This window comes from Amblyomma maculatum, chromosome 5 (assembly GCF_055883805.1).
Source record: "Amblyomma maculatum isolate TAMU_Amacu chromosome 5, ASM5588380v1, whole genome shotgun sequence".
NCBI classification, from domain to species: domain Eukaryota; kingdom Metazoa; phylum Arthropoda; class Arachnida; order Ixodida; family Ixodidae; genus Amblyomma; species Amblyomma maculatum.
In genome coordinates, this window is record NC_139348.1 from 131,354,557 (window position 1) to 131,376,348 (window position 21,792).

Sequence of the window (21,792 nt, forward strand, 5' to 3'; positions counted from 1 at the left end):
CTTCATACCTACTGGTTAGTTTTCTGGTCATTTCCCGTCACCTATTGTCGTCCATTCTCCTGAGGCCCTCCTAGTACAATATCTTGCTCTGAGCCTCTCGTACCTCGAAAGACGCCCAGCCCATGTCTACCTGCACTGCATCGTTTGTAGTTTTGCCGTGGGCTCCAAGTGCGAACCTTCCCACAGATTAATTTATTTCTAATGCCGACTGGACTTCTGCCACGGTGTTTCCTGTCTGACATGAACATGCTTATTAGGTTTGCATAGCGTGTGGAAACGCCGAATGGCTTTTCGCGATGCTCATCTTCTACCAGACCTATACGAGAGTATTTTGGGGATTCCGTCTCACAGTTAACTGATGATTTAAAATCTCAGTCATGTGTATCTGAGTTAATCTATGTATTGCTAAATGTGATCAAGTTGAACGTTTTTATAAATAGATGCATTGCATATAAACTGGCCCATTTTTGAAATACCAGCTAGCCAATGGTGTTTGTGAAATAAAGGCAATGAAGGCAAAAAAAAAAAAGAATAAAGCAACGGCGATAGCATAGTGCTCTTGTTCCTGGACTAGGGAAGCTGATCTATTCCTTCTGGAGCGGGTTTAAAACATAGTGGTGGCGGCAGCGCTGCCCTAATATAGCGCTGTCATTTCTGTGGAGTGAGAATGAACAGTTGCAGGAAGCACAAAACAACGCCGTGGTTTTGCTCTGGCTGAACCAGCGCGTTATGTGAGCCAGACATTCACACTAACACAAATTGTACCTTATCAACAATCAGTGGCCGTAACAGCCTCTCATGAAAAACACATTGGTCCAAAAGGGGCTACAAGGCTATCGCTAGTAGCTAGTGAGTCACCGTCAGTCATGCGGTCATAAATTTGTTACACTTCATTTTATTACCAAATATTTTAGTAAATCGAAGACAAACTGTCACAGTCTGGCGAAGCGTTCCTGGCGTACCACCATGCCGGCGTGAAGCTCAGTAATAGTTCGGCAACCTGGATGAAACAGAAGGGAACGGAGAGACTATTAAACACAAGAAAGGGTTGTTACGAGCAGCAGGCTAAAACGATGCGTTAGTATTTCACGTTAAATATTCTGGTTAAATGTCGCCTTGGTTTTCTTTTTCTCACATTTTTTTCTTGTACTCTTAATATAACAGATGAGTTGTGAAACTTTTAGTATGATCACCAAGGCTTATAAATCTAACACACGTTGTTTAAATACGGTAGTCTAACAAATAACATGCCACAACCTGCATGATAGTAGACGATGCCACGCCATATCAAAGTGGAGCAAATAACCTAGATACTATTGCAATTCAGTTTAGTTATGTCACTGATACTGTTCACGTTCTTTTTACTGCCAGTTCTTCTACCAGCCAAATGTAGCCTGTCACCAATTCTTTAGAAAGCTGTCGCAGGTGCTGCGGGAGTGTTCGTTTAGCGGCATCACCATGTTCGATTCATGCGAGCCGCACCTACGGCCCATTATCATTTTATTTCTCTTGGAATTAAAGCGAAAGAATGATGAAATTAGAATAATAGCATATAAACGCTCCATTATTATTTATACGACTTCACTGTTCTATGAAAAACAATTCATGCCACAGAGCGGCGCTCGCTTTTATTGGCTTAGATATCAGCGATTCGCGTTGTGCTGATCTTCATTCTTTATATAGCGGCTTTACACACCAACATGGTCTACTTCAACAAATTCAACCTGACTAATTCGCTCCATGCCAATTTTTAAATAAGCACCGCGTGCACACTTGCTTACCCATCAAGGCCATGGCACGGTCCAGCTCGGACCTCAGTATGTCGAGAACTTTAGACACTCCAGCTTGGCCCTGTTCAAAGCATACCGGTAGTGAGAAAATGCGCATACAATTACTTCTTCATTACATCTTTCAGCAACTTGAACTTTTATAGTTGTTTTAGAGTGTCAATGACAATGTAGGTGCAAAATGGAAGCTGCTCTGGAGCGAAACAAAGTCTTGTTCCATTCATGAACGCAGAAATTGACAAATGAGGGAACATCATATACCAGTTTTGTCCCTACGTTCTCAAGTTTTTGTTAGCTCAAACCTATCACAGGAGCAAAATACGAGATAAATAAAATGACAGCACTAACGTCGTAGGCCAAACCAAAGATTGCAGGTCTTCCAACGAACACAGCTCGAGCTCCGAGAGCCAGTGCTTTGATGACGTCAGTGCCCAGGCGGATACCACCGTCCAGGTATACCTCGCACCGGTGGCCCACAGCACGAACAATGTCAGGCAGGGCGTCGATCTGTTACTTATTGCACAAAACAAAATGCCAGACGAATGAGAATTTGTTGCACCGATACAGGCAAGCATGGTAGGAAGGCTACATCGGGAAAGAAATGCTCCAAGGCTGAATTCTGCATTCGTGCAAGCATACGTTTGCCACAAATCCTCTCGCTCTGCATTACCAAAAATGAAATCCTCTATATGCTTGTCGACAATGAGAATTAAGATATGTGTGTGTACAAAATGCGGCAAACGTTCATTACCTTTAGACAAAGCAATACTGAAGTTCTAATCACATTTCAGCTCCCTGTAGGCACAACCGCTCTTGTGGATAACTCTATACGTTAGATGCTACATAAAGGTAAAAGGAAACTGTGGCCCTACCCGAGAAGACAGCAGATGCCACTGCCATGGGCCCACATGAACTGCAGTTGCTATTTGTAACTGATAACCACGTCTTTCCAAATGTTCCCTTTCTCCAGCACCTCCCATTTAAGCATCCGCAATATATAGAGGACATGATCTGCATGGTCATTTATTTCTTCCTCTTCTCAGATAACCCACCTCTGATAGCATATACGCACTGAAATACACGCTAGTAAATACATAGAATGTTTCTATTGGTATACGGATGAGTTCGGCAGCCTTGGAGCAGAGTGTTGATGTAGGAACTTGGCATGCGAGCCCTTGAATTTATTTCTGCATCCGATATTTATTCTAACGCAGGTATATATCCTGATTCACAAAGACATCGAAAATTTTGAAGACAATTATCTTCCATCTGGGATAACTTCTTAGTATCACCAGTCATTCAAAATGCACAAACCACTTACTATCAATATCCCACATTATCGTCCAGTACTTCTCAGATTTCCGCTTTTTAGAGCGCAGCTCTTTGGCGTCCGTTCCTGCGTTTCGCGTCGTCGCCGTCTTCACAAACACAGAAAAATAAGTGAATAAATTGAAGGTGCGCAAATGTTTCACATCGCGGACTTTGAGAAATGTTTGGTAAGCGAACGAAACATAAAAGAAGTTTGGCCGGTAGATGCTGCACGAAGAACGTGCTGATATTGGAGTTGGCATATTGAGGTGTTACATCCCCCCCCCCCCCCCTTTTTCGAACTATGGAGAATGTTGCTAATGCTAGAGAGGTCTTACTCACTGTAGCTGGGACGCCGTCCAGCTGCCGGCCGCCATGATTGGACACGAGGATGGCTGACGCTCCGTGTTCGACGGCTTGAATGGCTGCCTCCGCTGCCAGCAAGCGAGAGAGTTAAGGATCAAGCCCAGCACAGAAAATATTGTGGCGTTTATATATAAAAAAGAAAGCTGCTTGATACCGGACGCAGACAATTCTGGTAGTTGAGGTAGTGGGTTTTGACGATCCTACCAACGGGAGAGTCTTTGTCTTGGCAATAACTAAGGACTGCGACAAGCAATTTTTTGCATCGCTCATTGATATAAATAATATTACTCAGATTGACGGAAAAGGAAAAAATTAGGGTCGATATACTGTATTCATGCGAAAAAAATGCGATAGTCAAACTAGTGCGATTTCTGTTCTAATATATTTATTGTTTCATATACCTAATGAACTTCTATTCGTAATCATTTCACAGATTCATTTATTGCTGAGTGACCCGTCTTTGTCCTTTCTATGCTCTTTTAGGGCGATGTCTCACTCTCCAACTGAGAATGCCACTAAGCACCACCTTCCACCTGCTATGGTTGACTAGTAGAGGTTTCAAACACATAGCTTTCGCCTTCGTAGAATCTCCAGTGAAACTATCAGGAACTAAGAATTCGGAATGAGGGACGGAATGGTTGAAAATGGTCCTTAAACTAGCTTTCCGTTTCCGAACATGCACACTTGGTGACTGCAATTACTAAGGCGATAACCATAAAGTCGCTGTTTTCCAGAAAATCTGGCATCGCTGTTTTAAGCGAAAAATCACGAGCGCGACTTTTACATGACACAACCGAGATGGCAGGAGCTGTCAACTGGGACAACTCATTTGAGATGAGAGCGTGCGATGGAAATCGAATGTTCCGGGACCCTTGGATCTCGATTCATAAGCGCTACTCTACGTTGCCAAGTTCGTACCGCTGGGTTTAAGTTTGGATCTATACTTAGTCGGATCTTGTTTTCACAATGTGGTAGTTTAGGACTATATGCTATTGATATGTGTAGTATAACAAAAGTACAAATTAAGGAATTAGTAATTATGTCAGTGAAAAAGTGAATGTAGGGGAACAAGGATCCGCAAGGGGAGACGCTGACAGAGTTTAGTGTCCCCCAAATTTTTAAATGCCTATTACAACCCCTATTACAACCTCTATTACAACCCCGGGGAGCCTCAGCTTACGAACTGAGGCTCCCCGTAAACCCTTGTTCAGTGATCTTTCATATTGTGTAGCCATCTTCTTTCTCCCGTTCTACCCCATTATGCGAAAAGGTGCACAGACGAACAATGCTTGTGTGCAATTCTGCAATGGCGCACACACTGAATGCCAGGTCCGCATAAACCGACCACTGATCCCTTATTTGCACTATGTTCAACTTCACAAATTAATGGTGCTAACACAGTGGCCTTAAACAGGTTGGCTTTAAATATATGTTTCTGCTTTCTGTTGTCCTTTGTACTGAGCTTTACTAGCATTGCTCAATTTATTAATAACGCCTGAACGTTGAGAAAAACACCAAACAGCCGCTGCATGCTCACCAGTCAAGATTCCTTTTACTACGATGGGCATGTTCGAGATTGTCTTGAGCCAAGCAAGGTCCTCCCAAGTCATTGCCGCATCCAGAAACTGCTGCGCCAGAGATTTGTCTCCTGACTGTACCTCGTCACTGAAGTTGGCCGGCCTTCTCGAAAAAGAGAGGTACGGACATAAGTGCAGATTAAACTTTGAGCGGTTTATTTTCGGGTTTAACATTTTATTTTCGATATTCAGGGGGCTCAAATGGGTGGTTAAATAACACAATTCATAGTTCCGGTTCCTTCGATATATATCCTTTCTTCCAAATATGATGCGCTGTACATATTGTGTAGCAAAAGCAGCGCTCATGTTTTTTTTTTTTTTAAGTCGATATTTATTGCCTCAGGGCATCAGTAGGTTATGAGATGAAGGATGAATAAATGATTAAATGAATGGAAAAAGGTTGGCTGATTTTATGAAGTCCAGAAGTGAGCGATGATGAGGTCCCTGCGTCCAAGTGACGTATGAGGCAGGATTGGTTGCTGGAAGGCCAGCTATGCTCAGGTGCCGGATTCGTGTTGGCTTGAGTGCTGGGCAGTCCCACAGCAAGTGGTGGATGTCGGCCTCGACATCTTCGTTGTTACAGATCGGGCATCCTGGGCGAGGATATAAGTGTTGGAAGTATGACCACGTCCTAGTTACAGCTGGTGTAAGGGCAACACCGACCCGGATCCTCCTAAGCGCAACCTCCTCTGCACGGGTGAGACCGCGGAGAAGGGATATCGCACACGGAGGGATAAGTGCACGTGTGCGGCGCCGGAGGTGCTCCTTTCTTGACAAAAGGAGGGTAGCGTCGTCGACTTCGAGAAGCCGTGGTATTGATGCGTCTTGGTTCACGAGGCGGGTTGCAAAATTAGCTTGACTTTGGGAAGGCAGCAGATCCCGTGGGAACCACTCAATGCGTATTGACTGTGGGATGCGCGCCGCAAGCTGGTGGATGTCCTGGCAAATTTTAGGGCAGCGGCTGACACGTCGGAGCAGACGTACTGCTTGAAGTGCGTCAGTGCGGATGACAATGTGGGCTGTAGGGAGCATGGTTATAGAAGTCACGGAGCAGAGTGCCTCTTGAACTGCCACAAGCTGAACGCAGAAAGATGTAAGTGGTTCCGAAAGCTGAAACGTAGTTGTCTGATTCAGGCTAGGTCTCCGAGGACAGTGGATTGCCGTTTTGGCTTCACAGCCTTGCAGGCTTCCATCTACGTACACTACTATGGAATCTTGAGGCAGGTTAGTATCTTGCTCTTCAAATCTCTGGCGTAGCAACGATGCAGAGTTGGCAGACGTCGGTCTGCGGATGTCAGTTGGCTTGTCTCCTAACTGTATAAATTTCCAGGGAGGGAGAACTGGCGCAGGTGGCTGAAGAATAATGTGTGACGTTGCATACGCCCTCAGTGCTTGCGTGGAATGTGACAAAGTGGCCTTGAGTCTGCGAGCATCTCGGCGCTGCTGCACCAGTTCATCGATGGTGTTGAGCTGCGCATTCTCCTGTAACGCTACGACCGGTGTGAGTCGTGGAAGACATGTTATGGTCCTCATAGCTTCTCGATTTACGGCTTCAAGGCGATCCCATTGTGCCCTTCTAAGATGCTGGAACTGGGCCTGATAAACAATACGGGGCTGCAGAACCGCCCTCACTAACTGGCGTGCAACAGACGAGCCAGCGCCACCCGTTTTAGGTGCAATTCTTCTTATTAAACTTATAGTTTGAAGTGCTTGCTTTTTTGCCTGAGAGAGCCAAGCAGTCGCTGATCCTGATTGGTGAATTGTTAAGCCCAGAATTTTCAGGCTCGAACTTTCTTGTATTGGGGTGCCTGATAGAGAGAGACGAATTGGATTTGAGGCAAGTTTACGGCGTCCCCAGCGGTTGGCGACTGACGTGTATGAAGTTTTACACACAGAAAGTTGAAGGCCAATGGAGGATGCGTAATCAGAGGTTACGTCTAATGCTGACTGAAGGGCGGCCTCTTGAGTGAGAAGATCATGGTGAGTGCTCCATACCGTGATATCATCTGCGTACTGCAAAAACTTGATTTCAGGGATATCATGTAAGCGCCACGCCAATGGGATGAAAGTAATATTGAATAACGTCGGAGACAATACTGATCCCTGGGGCACGCCACGTAATGAAACGAATGAACCAACAGTGTCACCGCTGAGGCGTATTTTTGGCATTTTTGGACGGACGAAAATTTGCAGCGCTCATGTTTCCGCATCATTATTTTGTTCATTTATATGGAAATTTCCAGCCTGTTTATGAGGGCCTTCCATGAAATCAAGTATTTCTTATTTAGTTCTTACTACAGTTTTTACTCATGTGCATCTCTTTTGCGTTGATACTTGACCTAATTATCAGAATTATACAATTGAAAATTATTAATTCAAAATTAACGTCCCCAATACATACGCGCAGAAACATTGGCCACCGTTCTGTCTTTCCTCGTTTCTTTCTCGCTGCCTCTCGTAGTAACGAAGTAGGGCGTCATTAGCGTTGTTGGTGCACATACAGTAGCATCAGTAAGACACCCAGGCTTTAACTGTGTGCTGCACCATCTCGCGTCCAAAACGTATTTTATATATCTTCACATTACCTTGTCTTCGATATTATTTCCAAATACTGAAGTGAGTAGTTAAAATATTGGTGATCTGTTAACAGCGCTGTGTAATATACAGAAGATAACTGCTGGACCCTGTGTAAAATGCGATCCGCCCGATGAAAAGCTAAGTTCTGTGAAATTATCTTTGAACAGAAATTGGGTTAAACTAGATTTTTATATCTCTTCCCGGAATCCGAGAAGTGCCTGCAACCGGGTGTTTTTTTTTAATACTAAAATGCCTAAAATAGATGCCCAACGACTCTGTGATGCAATGACAGTGATTCTGTAATGCAGCACGCATTCTGAAGCGGCGTAAGTTGAGCTGCGCCCCTCTTTTGCTGTCATAACATTGATTTGCTCTGAACCTCAGCCTGACAATTCAATTCAGTAGGTTTTAAAAGCATCTTAGAGCCAAATAAAATGACACAGACGCTGTGTTCTGAGAGGTAGAGTCCCAGACACGACGTTACGAGAACGGATTACGTATCCGCCAGTGCAGCTGGTTTTCAAATGTGTCATCTTGCTAAGACAGGTCAATAATAATTTTTGCATTAGGTTGGCATGTACATGCAATGCCCCGTCAATACTTTTGACCAAATATGAATACAGGACCAAGCCACAGCGTATCCATATAGATCTTTTCTGTACATTAATGTCTACACAAAGCATATGGCTACGTGGTCTCGTGGGCTGCCCTGAAAATATGCCAGAATAGAACGTTCTAGGCCCATAACGAGAATACACAACGCTCTCAAAATTTATTTACAGCGCTCTACCTCACCAGCACCCCAACATCCCCCTCCACTAATTTATAAATTTCTGGCCTGCATGTTGTCCGCAAAGAATTTCCTCCGCATCCCTCCACCCCCGCCACCTAAAAATTACTGACAGGAATGTTTCTGCAAGACACCCCGCTGCCGCAGAAGTTGTCCACAATGACGACAAACGAAGTGATGCTTTCCTTCTGCGGCTTGATGCTGAAATTTCAGCTATTCTTATCCGCTAAGCATCAGAGAGTATTCAAAAACGTTGTACCTTAGGTTGCTCGAGTATTCCTTGAGAACCTCCCCGAATGTGCCGGACTTGGTGCCACCCACCGGGGCATCCAGCGTGCAGACTATGGCCTGATAACCCGCGTTCTGCGCCCGAATTACCAGCTTCTGTGTAGCCGACCTGTTCGGATGAATGAAGACCTGCATACGATAGGAGGACAAATGTTGATTTATGATGTAGAATGACATTAGTGTGCAGAGGTTCTTGGGTCAAGGTACATAGATTTATGTAAAGAGTCTCTGGCATCAGACCATTTCATATAATCGATCCTTCGGTTTTATTTAATCTCCCGTTTTTACACTTATCCTTTTTTTCTGCTTGTCTCTTGCCATTTCATTACTGAAATATAGAATGCGAATGCAGTGCCACATAATATCGCCAAGTAATGATAATTTTCTTTATGAGATGAAAACAACAATGACAATGCAATAACGACAATACAAGGTCGAGCTGCAACGTCCCCAAAAGCCAGAGAGAAAGCCATATACTGATGTCTCGATTAGAGGCGTTCGTTGATGTTATCTTCTCAGTTATTCATTCATTTGTTTCTTTATTATTTATTCACCTTGCAGCCTCGACGAGAATATGGCAGAGGTAAGCTACAATGCAAAAAACAAAACAAAGAAAGGAAACGTACCACATTACGAATATTTCTTTTTCATTATCAATACCTTCTATCCTTTGCTTTTATCATAAATACAACAATTCCTGCGCTTCGAGGTAGACGTTTTGTTCTTTCGATAAACTGCTGAGGCTTTCAGAAGCACTGAGTGTGATGTGCCGAGTACTCTGTGTAGTCCGAAGCAAAAGATGAAAAGTAAGAATGCACTGCATGTTTTCTCATGCGTTTATGTGTTTGTGTTGTCTCGCTTTTGCGTTTGTCTTAGCTTGCAAAATAATATGAACAGGTATTAATACAAGCTACTGGTGAATAGCAAGTTTAATGTGTGTGAAAAAGGTAATGTAAGTGTCCGGCGGTACACATATTTCTCTGCATAACTTCTCAGTCCCTTTCCCCTCCATTACTCTATCGTCATCGGAATCCACACCAACTGGAGCTATCACGCACAGTATGCCGATTCATCCTTGCAGATCACATTACTTCTAGTGCTTTACTGACCTGGAACCAGCGCAGGGCATCGGGTGCAGTGTCTCTGACGTCCTCCAGCGAAGTGGTGCTGAACATGCTGAGGATCATTACCGTACCGGCGGCTCCCGCAGCTAGTCCGCGCGTGCAGAAATATAGAAATCACATACATGCAGTGCGGTAGTATAATTAACCGGTGAATATCACTACAGTGACACATGATACACCACTCGTATGCGCATAACACAGCATTAAACAAATTGGTGGTATTAAGTCAAATAATAATAACGTAGCGAGTCCAATTAGCGCATATACATTCACTTGTAAGAAAAAAAAAAACATTCAGGCATTTTTTCTATTCAACGCTGAAAAGAAATCGCAGTTATCGTTTTGGCATGGCAACCATCGCCCATCATTTGCAAGAGACAAATTCTTGATTTACAACAAAATAAAATATGCAAGCCCTATAGAGCGTACATGACGGCATGTGTGAGCATAGAACTTAATGCAACCAGTGAGATTACTGGATATAAGAGCCTTCGTCCGTTCGTTCAATTCCAGCAGTAATAAATACGCTACTGCGTGTGACAAGCCCTTGAGCAAGTATACATTAGACTCAAGAAATGAAAACAAGACCTGATAAAAATATAAATACTTACGTTTTAAAGCCGGCAGTAATAAAATAAAATTAAACTTTACACCATCTGACCTTGTCAAAATCAGTTTAATATCAACATTCGTGGCAGGGCTTCAAATGTATGTTAAATGGCAGCAGTGCAGGTTAGATGTTAATGTTAAATTAAACATTCGTTTGGAACCATCCCTGAAATCGCTGGGCGCACAAATCGAGATCTGCGTAAATTGCATAAGAACGATAAGCAAAAAATCTGAGAAGCGAAATTTACTTAAATACAACCAACCTGCCAGACTTGGTCACAATTACGGCAATAAAGCAATCGGCTGAAATCTTGAGGCAACTAAAACAGTTAAACAAAAATGACAGTGATGACGTCGAGAAACAGAAATAGAGCGGCGTAGGTAATTTAAGTAATACTGAAGTGATCACACATGTATAAATTGAGGAAACTAATATGCTACATTTGATTGAAGCTAATATCAGTAGAAGGAAACTGCTACAAAACTCTTGGCGGCCAGCCGGGGCACGCTTAGATGAATGGATAACGAGTTATATATAACTCTTTCTTACGGCAGCCAGCTACGTTCAATTGATTAAGCGCTTTTCGATGCTAATTGTTCTAGAGAAGGCAAGTGACTTAGCCGAGGCACAACTTAGAAAAGGGATAAATGATGGCCTCTTTGATTATCAGATTAGAGAGGAAGGGGCTAGGAATCTTGATGGGACCGCAGAGTCCGGCGTACTGAGAAGATCAGGAGATGGCTAGCGAAGGACAGGGATAATCGAAAATCAAATAAAGGCGATAATCTCATTATCGGGTGGTGCAATTTATGTATGCTAGTTCTGTCCTACTGTCCTGTCTCTTCTTGACTTTCTCAAGCAATGCGAACGACTTGTTAAGACCAAAGTCATCTTGTCGGTCTGGGCACATTCCGCGAAGAGAGTATATTTTAGCCAGCCTCGCAGCCGTCGCAACCGAAACCTTTTTTAACCAACATAGACAGGCTGAGAGATTTAGTGCCTGCGTTCTGCCTTTTGCTGCCCCTCCCTCCCTCCCTCCCCCCCCCCCCCCTCGAAAGTTGCTTTTGCGTGCCGTCTGGCATACGTCTAGGCATAATTCTTTGCAGACTCACCCCAAACTCCCCGAGACAGCAAATGAGACGTGTAATCGGCCACAGGCGCCATGGGCTAGACGCCGAGCCGGAACCCCTGAAGGTGTTCCCCCCTCCCCCAATTTCGATTGATTCTGGCGGCGTTCTCTGAATGACGGGAAAGATATAAGAAAAAAGATTTTCTGGCGACAGGAAGCCTGAGTCGATCTCGAGACTCGAGAGAGCGACGATCACGATCCGGTCGCTCCTCGGGATCTCGGCTCTGAACATCCGTGCACTCCATTGTATTCCTGTTTTATCATTTCGTACTCGTTCCATTCTTTAGCTTGAAACAAATGATTCGACCTTATCTCCAATGAACGTGTTAAATTAACGTTCCGCGTCAAGTCTGCTATTTCCTTATTTAAACGAAACGGAGCAATAGCCCCGCAGCGTTGACTATATACACGCTTCGTGGCACGTGGCTACAATATCATGAGGCCTTCATTGTAGGCACGAATAAAAAGAGATTGCAAACTTTACGCAGTACACGCAGAGCTTTTTGACGCTTATTTAAAGGACCAACCTGAGAGGGGAAAGCATCATCTCTAGACGAAAATGAGTGCGCATAAGTGGATCGGTACCTTTGGCCGTTGCACGTTCACCATCCGGGTGGGCCATGCGATGGAAGGGGGCCGGAGATATTCCCACCGGCATTGTGACGGTGAAGCCGAGAACCGTGGTCTCCAGGCTACGAACAGCAACGCCTCTCATCAGTCGAGGCAAAAGGCGTAGCCTACGCGCACGGGTGGAAATAATATCAGGTGGAATTAGTGTCAAGGCATTACTGATGTCATCATCATCACAATCAAAAACATCTGGCGAAGCCAGTTTAATGCAGCTATTCCCATTAGCCTCCTGTCTCCGCATTTTTACATAAGTCAACAGTCGACTACAATATCAGCTATGTCCCCATAGGAGGCTGAGTAAAATAGTCTCAAACGTGGTTTCAAAGTAGGTCCCTAGATCTTCGACAGCGAAAGATTAGCGAGGATAAAGAATTCCTTTACCTAACAAATTGAGCAAACACGAACATTGAAGCATCAGTGCGCTATACCGCCTCCCGCCGCACTGAGAAGACGAGTTTTTTGTTTAAGTGTTGCTTCTAATATAGCATATTTGCATAGGAGATATCTTGGCAGATGTGAGATGGCAGGTCTATTCCTGCCTCACTACTCTGTAACCTACACTTAGGAAGCAACTGCAAAAATATTTAGGCTAAGGAATGAAAACTCGAAATGCTAAATGTTCATATGTTCTTACTGCCATTTACGAACGATTAATTTTTGTGACAAAGATATATGATATCTTTATGCTGCTTAGCATTTCATGATGGAAAATAGCGCGAAAGTACACGAAGGACGGAAGGAAGTAAGACACGGACAAGCGCGGAAGTAAGACACGGACAAGCATTTCGCAATTTTACAGCAGTCCTCACTTAAAAACCGCGTTGAATATTTAATTTGAAAAATGCAAGTCACCTCGTGAAGGCGATTTTGTTCTCCGACGCAGTCTGCTCCCGGTCTTCGCCCATCGTGAAGTACACGCGCGGCACGGGATCCAGCTTGGCCAACCCCATCCGTTCAATGTCCTCCAAGGTTCGGGCGGCAATGGCCATGGGGATTTTTGTGACGGTTGTCGTGTTGCTGCGGCCGCTCATGGTTTAGGTTCTTCCAACTTGAACTTACATTTGACAACACACGGTAGCACTGTACCCAAGATAAGTTTAGTTTCATGCATACACTTTCAGCACGGAAGCTCACAACCATTTGTTACTCTTTAGCACGCCACTAAACTTGCTTTACGCGTCAAACCGCGAAATTGAAATTTCACTGTAAGCAACTGGTTTTTCTTAACTCAAGTTTTCTCAATCTTGCGTCGAAACAGCGACGTAGGGATATTCCGTTGATGAGCGCAGTGTTATCCTTCGTTATCAGCTGCTGGAATTACACAATGCTCAGTATACTGGCGGTGGACTTCCAGAAACATAAAAAAGGGCCTGACGAGATTGTTCCTTGGACATACATTTTCAGAACCTTCTTCCTCAGCGTGAAATGTTCCCGCAATGCAGGATGATTAACATGTGCTCGGATTTTTAATTGGTATCCCCATATTTTTCCTGTTGACTCACACTAATGCTGAGCTTCCGTCACCAAAAGGTTAACTCCTTTAGAGGCGAAGTGCTTTTGTAGATATGTCAGCTCACCTGCTAGCCTCACGATCCACCTCTCATATGTTCAACAAATGGCACTCTATCGCCGGCAGCAACTCAACGCTGCCGCTACGCTTATTGTTATTTTTCATTCCTTCCCTTCAATGCATGCAACTATAACACGCCAAATGCAATTCCGTTCCAATGGCCGCGTCATCGGCGATTGGGTTTATATTTGCAGCCCACCTGCACGGGCATAGTTGCCACACGCTACCAAGTGGCGCAAAGAGATTTAATGAGTTCAATGGCCAGCATGGTGCACGTATGCGTAGAATAAAGTTGTATGCACTTGTTCTGCGACTGATTCGGGTGTGTTCCTTTGGAAACTGTAGCTACCGCCTGTTTAATGACAAGGTAGGATTGACACAAGAAGTGGTGTGTGATTCTCTCGAGCGCCTCTGTGTTGCACGCGACAAGCGGTGGTACTGGCAGAGGTCCAACTTGCCCTACCCCCTCTGCTAACTTGCCCAGCAATTTACGCTCTTCATAAGAGTGCTTCAATAACGAAACAGTCTACAACCTGGTAACGAGTATACTGAACAAGAAGCTCGAGGCAAGCCTAATGTACTGCGTTTTCGTGTAACATCAAAAGAACGATTTCAACGTTGCGGTTTTGAGTGCCTAACTTCATCCAACACAGAAAAGTGGCAATATTGACGCTAACAGATGATAGTTTTTGCTTATTTTTAAGCGAAAGTCTTTCTAGGCTCATGCAACGAAATCCAGTGCGCGAGAGTTGTGCGCAAGATCTGTCATATTCTGCGAGATTCTGTGAGATTAGTTCTTGTCTAGCGTTCCTGCCATCTTCAGTCCCAGACTTGAACGCGCGCCAAAGAACGCCACGCGACAATAGCGATGGTGTACTGTCCAAATTACACTTGCCGGAGAACGTGCGACAGAACGAGCGAACGTGCGTCTGTCGTATCAATCTTTCTAAATCCTGCAGGTCGGTTCTGTCAAATACGTAGGTACAATTCACGGCCCGCAATTAGACTAGTGGCCCCAAATTAGAAGGAGTGTGTTTAATGGTTAGTTTGAACTTCGCCGGTTGGTGAAGATCAGCAACAAAAAAAAAAAAAAAAAAATACGGGGCGCGCCGGGACACTCTGTTCTTTCTTTAAGAGACCTATGCAAGATAAATAGTTGAATTCGGCTTCGTTTTTTTTTTTCTTTGGTGCCAAACGTGCTTGCTTGAACCCCCGTTTCTTTTCTGGCTACGCCGCTCAGTGCCTATACTTAGGCCGGTTTAAAACTATGGCTAATGCTGTGCTGTACTTTGAGTTGCGAATACGTAATCTCAATTTGCGGCTGCAACTTCTCACGGTGGAACGTATTTAATTTCTTTGAAGCCCATCAATGGGGGGGGGGGGGGGGGGGGGGGGATTGTGTAACCTTACATTTACAGCGCTCCCCACTGACGTAGTCGATAAGGCCTATAGGTATAAGATCTACGCTTATTCTAATTTTACCGCATCCTCCCGGAGTATAAAATGTATACTGTATAAAATGGGCTTATAAAGAAATAGCTAGATAATTTTGCTAACCATATTGCAGTTTCTAAAGGTGCCTCTCAGCGAAATGAAAAATCAGCTGATTATGGTACATGGCGGGTCACCTTATGAAAAACAGTTCTCGGAAGTGAGTGTGGAAGGCAACTGCGTACTCTAGAGCCACCACGTTTTGATCCCTGCGTCCCTCCAAAGCGACGTGCTGGGTTGCTTCATAAGAGCAGTCTAAGGAATACACAAGATAAAGGCTGTGGCGCAGAGCCACGTATGGTGGCCCACAGTGGATTACGATATTGTTACCGCATTCAAGAATTTTGAAACTTACCAGGAGAAACAGCGACCGTCGCGGCCAATACCTGTCATGCCGTGGTCGTTCTGGTCAAGACTTCATGTGAACAATGGTGGACCATATTGAAACACTTTTTTATTACAGTGGATGCATTCTCAAAGTGGATTGAGGTGTTCACAGCTTCGACACCATCCTCTGTGGCCACCATTACGTGTTTGCAAGTCATGTTTTGCGAACCTGGTCTTGCCCGACATTGTGATTTTAGACAATGGGACGGCATTTGCTAGTGACATATATGTATGTAACATTCGTAACGAAGAATGACGGGATACGAATGCTAGTATCGATGTACCCTCCAGCGTATAATATGGTGCTACGGAACGTATCGTTCAGATAGTAAAAAGGAAGTTGGAGATGGTCCGTCGCGGGTACCTACGTACACAAATTTCATTCATGTTGCTGACCTACAGGTCGACAATGCATGAAGTCGCGGGATGCAGTTCTTGATAGAGCTACTGCTGTCGGCCGATAAAAGCCCCCGGTCCGTATTATTTCAAGAACTTTGCACTGTAGTGAAAGAAAATAGTGCACTGATAACTTGAAATTTACTTGACAAAGAGGTATTCAGAGATTGCGATAGGTGACCCCCAGCCTTTCCATTCTGGCAATTTGTTGCACATACAGGTTCTGTTCACGGTAAAAATGGACACATTTACAACTTTTTGAAATTCATCTCTCAATGTGGCTGGTATTAGTATTGTAATTTCGAGTTTACTATGGTGCGAACGCCTTAGTTCGTTTCGCTTAGGCATTCAGTTTCACCCGCCGTGGTGGTGCAGTGGTTAAGATGCTCGAGTATACTGTGCCGGCGGCTGCGTTTCGATGGAGACGAAATGGAGAGGCATCCGTGTGTCGTGCCCTGTCAGATCACATAATATTAAAAAGGATCATACATTAATATAGTGTCTTTCTCAAGCGTTAGACGGTATTTTAAAGTGGCTTTCTCCTGTTGTCGGATGACGCTCTAAAGGCACTGCCTTTATTTCAAAACAAATATAGATTATGGGTTCAAACCAAACACCAGAGCAATTCATTATTTTTCACTTGTATGCGTTCTCGATGTCACCATTCGCGCTAGGGTAGAACACCATCTGCAGGAAGAGCAAGGCTACAGAAAGAAAAAGAAACTGAAACGCGGCGCCCCTCGCAGCACGAGGGCTAGCTCGTGTTCAGAAGATGTGAAATGATCAGCGACGAAGCGGCGAACTGTCCCGGATTTCGCTTTCTCTCTGCGTGCTTGATCCTTCTGGCGACGCTGTTTCTGGCCGGTCTGGCGGCGCTTCTCTGGTTCCTGGCTGACGTCTACGACGACGACGCCGAGACAAACAACAAAGTGCCTCCTTTCTGCTGCCCTGATGCCATCGAGACGATTACCACGCTATCCAACCTGACCAACGATCCTTGCACTGACTTTGTCAACTACGCCTGCTATAGGAAGAGTGACCTTGACCAGAAGGCGATCGCTGTCCGTGCTTTGACATCGACAGTGCTTCATCCGACCCTTCACGGTAGACTGCGGTCACCAGCCGGCGGCCTGCTAGTGATGCACTACCGAAGCTGCCTTACCTCTACCATCAGTAACTTATTCCTCCCCGAGAATGCTATTGGTGTCATCATCGACATCTTTCGCCGCTGGTCGCGAAGTCCGGGACGCACCGTAGACCTCTTAAGGCTTGTTGGGATGCTTCACTTCAGGTACAATGTTATTAGCATCCTGAAATGGCTCCATAATCGACAACTAACGCCGAATGTTAGAGGTCCCGTTATCGGTGTCCTGTACGCTCCAGAGATACTTAATCCCACAACAGCGAGCTTCAAGGCTGAAAACGACATGTTTACAGCTGCCCAGAGGCTAATCGGAAGAAACATTCTTCGTGAAGATATCTCGAGTCTGATCGCCAGATTTCGCGCTGCACAAACACGTTTTGATGATCGCATATTCGTCGGCCCGCTGCCCCTTCTGGATGAGGCCATTCCCAACGCAAACATGTCTTCGTGGAAGGATGCTCTCAGCTCTTTTGACCTCATTGGTTTGGAAGATCCGCTTAATATTAGACACGTCGTAGAAGTATTGATGGACGAGAGCATCGCGGTGCAGGAAGCGGCACTCATCTACTTCTCCATACACTCGGCGTATTTCCTGTTTGAAGCAGAGGTCATTCAAATGCATCACGAGCTAAGCATAACTGCAAGGGCGTCTTTCTGCGATGGGGAGATTGTGGAGAAATATCCCTTGTGGGACATGGTGTCGACGGAACAGATGACCTGCCCCGAACGAGACAGCATCGTACTGGCGCTATTCGACACCATATCAGCCGCTGTGCTGGTAGAGGCGGAAAACACCTTTTCTGGCATCGTTGACGTTCGAAAAATTCGGAGCTTGCTGGGAAATGTCCACGTCGTGCTGGCCAAGAACTTGACCGCCCCCTACGGACGCCTCCTGCCCAAACTGAGCGCAAACTACTTCGAGAACAAGTTCCTGCTTCGCGAGTTTCTTTATCAGGTTAGTCGTCCAACGCACCTAAATATATGATCATATATTCCAGACTCTAAACGTTACTATTCTGACGCACGGCTGTGTTGATATCTGCCACTTATCGTGATAGACACAAAAATAATCTCCACTTCACGTTTTAACGCGTTAGCGATAATGGTTGCGATCTGCAGAAAATCCACCGTTTTCGTTATCGGCATTGCAGAAAAACTTTTCTCTGGTTTAGCTCTGGTTTAGCCTAGGTGGAAGCGGAAGCTTATTTTGCCTGATACATTATTCCCCTATCACGCCCTGTCAGTGCAGGATGCTGCATTATTGGGGACACCTATGCTCAGCCTTTAAGGGTATGAGGCGGGAGCGTAAGCTATCAGCCGACATATAATGTCCCGCTTTAACGAAGCCGTATGGACTTGCCTGCGTGTCATGGGGGCAACATTAATGCAAAGGGTGCTGGCAGACATTCTGATATCACCCTCCCATATGGAAGGAGTGACACTAGTGGCAACTCCTGCCCGTGGCATAGGGGTAACGTGAATTCAAACGTCATGCCAGGCTGATTCTATATTCGCGAAGTGCTAGGGCACATCACCTGCTAACTTCATCCTGCCGAGCCATACCTGATTTTGAAGTGGAAGCTTCACTACGCCAAGCAGCACGAGCCTTCAGCGTCAATGTCAGTGGAAGCCAGAAAGAGCGCCATCTCGGGCCTCTCCTTTCATGTTGGAGGCTGATTATATGATGTCACCCTCCCACGTAAAAGGAGAGGCCCGATATGGCGTGAAGCTTACACTTCAATAGGTAGTGAAGCTTACACTTCAATATCATAGGTATGGCTTGGCAGGATGAAGTTATCAGGTGATGTGCCCTAGCAAGTCGTCGAAATTTGTGTTATGTAATGATATCGGATTTGGTAACACAGCTGAAAGGATCTTCCAACTCTCCTTGCTCAGATAAGATGGGAGACTGGCATAGGATGCTCCTTCCAGGGCTCCTCTATGTCTAGTGAAGTACGCTGTCCTTGTGTAATGCAGCCATATTCATACGGCGTGATTAAAGGGTTCTTTATATCTATATTGTGTGGTCAAATACTACCAGTAACTAGATAAGGTGATAACTTATTGCTGTATATTAAACATATGTGCGAAAATAGAGAAACAAGTTAAAGCACTAAACAAGGAACTGCTACAGGATGCAAATAAGGGAACCATTAACGCTCTCGTGTTATACCCCTTAATGGTGGAACTTGATTGTCCCACATGTTCTTGCTTATTCTCTTTGTGCCAAGTCAAAACACAGACAAATACTGGTGACAGGTTATGTAATAGACTGAAATAGATTAATAGTAGGCACTCGCGAATCATTCTTTGGTGTAACTTTTACTACTTGATGAAACTATTTTGTGGATGTTTCTGGAGGCTATTTCTTGTAGCGAAGCTCCACTTTTGGCATGCAGAGCTGAAGATCAGATAACGCTTGGAGATGACCTCCACAGCATGGGCCTGATACTGCGCCTTTCCTTCCTATAATGAATGAATGAATGAATGAATGAATGAATGAATGAATGAATGAATGAATGAATGAATGAATGAATGAATGAATGAATGAATGAATGAATGAAAACTTTATTTAGATAAAGGGAATTCTCCCGGCATGGGTGGGGTACCAGCTTAGGGAGATCAACTGCGCCTTCCTGTAACTTATTCTGCTAGAGTTCATTTTACACTTCTGGCAGGCAGCGCTGGAGGTCACAGCCAGCTATGAAATAACCTTCATGACGCTGTTCTGGTTTCTATGGAGACATTGTGCAAGACCACCTGGCTGACATCGCACTGCCCCACGGATGCCTCTCCATTACGCCTTCATCGACATACAGCCGCGGGTTGTCAGGTTCGAACTCGGGTACTCCGATTAATTAGACGAGCATCTTAACCACTGAGCCACCGCGGCGAGGAATGTGCATACTCAGTCACACGTTTGGAACGAAGGTCCACTTCGCGCATGCTGAGGTGAATGTCAAATCGGGTTTGAAAATGGCATCTAACAGGAGGCGCGCCAGTGCCACAGCTCCCACCAACGCTCCAACCAACCGCTCTAGCCAGTTGTGTCACGTGGGACAACCAGTGACTCGTCAGGTACATTGTTAGGGTGATCTTGGTGCTCGCCACAGAGAGGAGGAGAATGATCGCGGCATCCCAGATGACGCGCGTACCGGCTCGGAAAGGAGCTGGAGCACCACCGGGGTGGTGTAATGGTAAAACGCCCGACTACTGTGCCGGAGTACCCGGGTTCGAACCCGACCTCGGCGGCTGCGTTTCGATGGAGGCGAAACGAAGAGGCGTCCGTCTGCTGTGCGATGTCAGCGCACGTTAAAGATCCCCAGGTGGTCTAAATTACTCCGCAGCCCTCCACTACGGCTCCATTTTCTCTCTTTCCACTTTCACTCCCACCTTCCTCCCTTCCCTTACGGCGCGGTTGAGGTGTCCACAGAAAACAAGTGAAACAGTTACCGCGCCTTTCCCTTCCTATAAATCAATCAATCAGAGGAGCTGGAGTATTTTTCGCACTGTGTATGCGTGCGCCACCGCGGAGATAAGACCGAGTGCAGTGGCAAAGCGTCTACCAGTATTCCAAGCGGAGGGAATGAAAGTAGATTCTGCATAGAGCAACGGTGAACTTTGATGAGTTCAGCAGAACGGCTCTTTATTCTATTCAACGCTGAGTCCCCCTAGTTATCGTGGCTCTGTCAAAGCCAAGATTTCGCTTCCAATTCAGTTCAGTGGCTTTGAATCCTGCATTTCTTCTTCCAGAATCTAATTTTTATCATGCCAGCCATATATGAGAACTATGAATGGATATTTAAGGGCAATGTGGGAGGGAAAAGCTAGAATGCCTAAAGGCCGCTGAACCGAATGTCGAGCGATAGCTCTGTTTATAAGACAATGCCGGTTTCTCTGAAGTATTGTAATGATTTCTTTCACGCTGTAACGATTACGAGCAGAGCCTCGATTGTGAAACCGTCGCGGTTTCAGTGACTATAGATAAAATTGTAAATAGATGTAGAGGAAAGGAAAGGCGTCGTAGCTGCTGTAATTCTTAGTTGATAGTTGACCGGGCTAAGGAAATGGATGAAAAATGGGGTTAAAGTAGAAAGATAGATAATCAGAACCCGTGTTCGACCCCAACAACTGCGGCGGCATTTCGATCGAGAAACGCAAACCCGTCCTTGTAACCTGAAGCCATTCCTGACTACGCAAAGCATTGGATTTCTCTAAACGCAACCCTACACGTAAGTGAGAGCTGAAAGGATGATAAATGAGGGGTATAAAAAGTTTTGAGTTATAATGAATGCGTCATTGAGATATTTGCATGAAACCTTTTGAGCCTAATCAGTGTCCTAAACCGGCTAAGCATGACAACTGTTTAGGTTTTTGACCTTCAAAGGTTTTTAAGATCAAAATTACTTCCATGCTGACGGCTTGAAAAATTGGTGCAGTGAACTTTTCGCTTCAAAACAGGCCGCATCACCTGCCCAGTAGGTCTCTGGACCTTTGCCTTCTTGAAGGGGGAATAGTTTGAATGTTTCCAGACTCGGCGCTTAAGAACCGCAGCGCTTTCCTCCAGCGACGCCAGATGGCGCCACAACTGCCTTTTTCAAAAAACTTGGTGTTGGCG

At 45.1% G+C, this 21,792-nt stretch overlaps 1 protein-coding gene across 1 annotated transcript; it reads right to left on the reverse strand.

Moving 5' to 3' along the window:
• Positions 1 to 932: 932 nt before the first annotated feature.
• Positions 933 to 13,217, reverse strand: LOC146189567 (uncharacterized). The gene is made up of 9 exons (XM_084603291.1): positions 13,039 to 13,217; positions 12,142 to 12,293; positions 9,803 to 9,903; positions 8,665 to 8,822; positions 4,999 to 5,141; positions 3,438 to 3,529; positions 2,136 to 2,294; positions 1,782 to 1,851; positions 933 to 1,000 (listed from the first exon to the last, which is right to left on the reverse strand). Exons 1-9 carry the CDS (start codon positions 13,215 to 13,217, stop codon positions 933 to 935), a joined length of 1,122 nt encoding a protein of 373 aa, XP_084459417.1.
• Positions 13,218 to 21,792: the final 8,575 nt, after the last annotated feature.

Excerpts from the sequence above, each read along its gene's own strand:
- LOC146189567 (XM_084603291.1), bottom strand. The coding sequence starts at position 13,217 with ATGAGCGGCCGCAGCAACACGACAACCGTCACAAAAATCCCCATGGCC. Across the intron at positions 12,294-13,038 it reads AACAAAATCGCCTTCACGAG|GCTACGCCTTTTGCCTCGAC; the intron begins GTGACTTGCATT and ends CCGTGCGCGTAG. Across the intron at positions 3,530-4,998 it reads AGTAAAAGGAATCTTGACTG|CGGAGGCAGCCATTCAAGCC; the intron begins GTGAGCATGCAG and ends GCTTGCTGGCAG.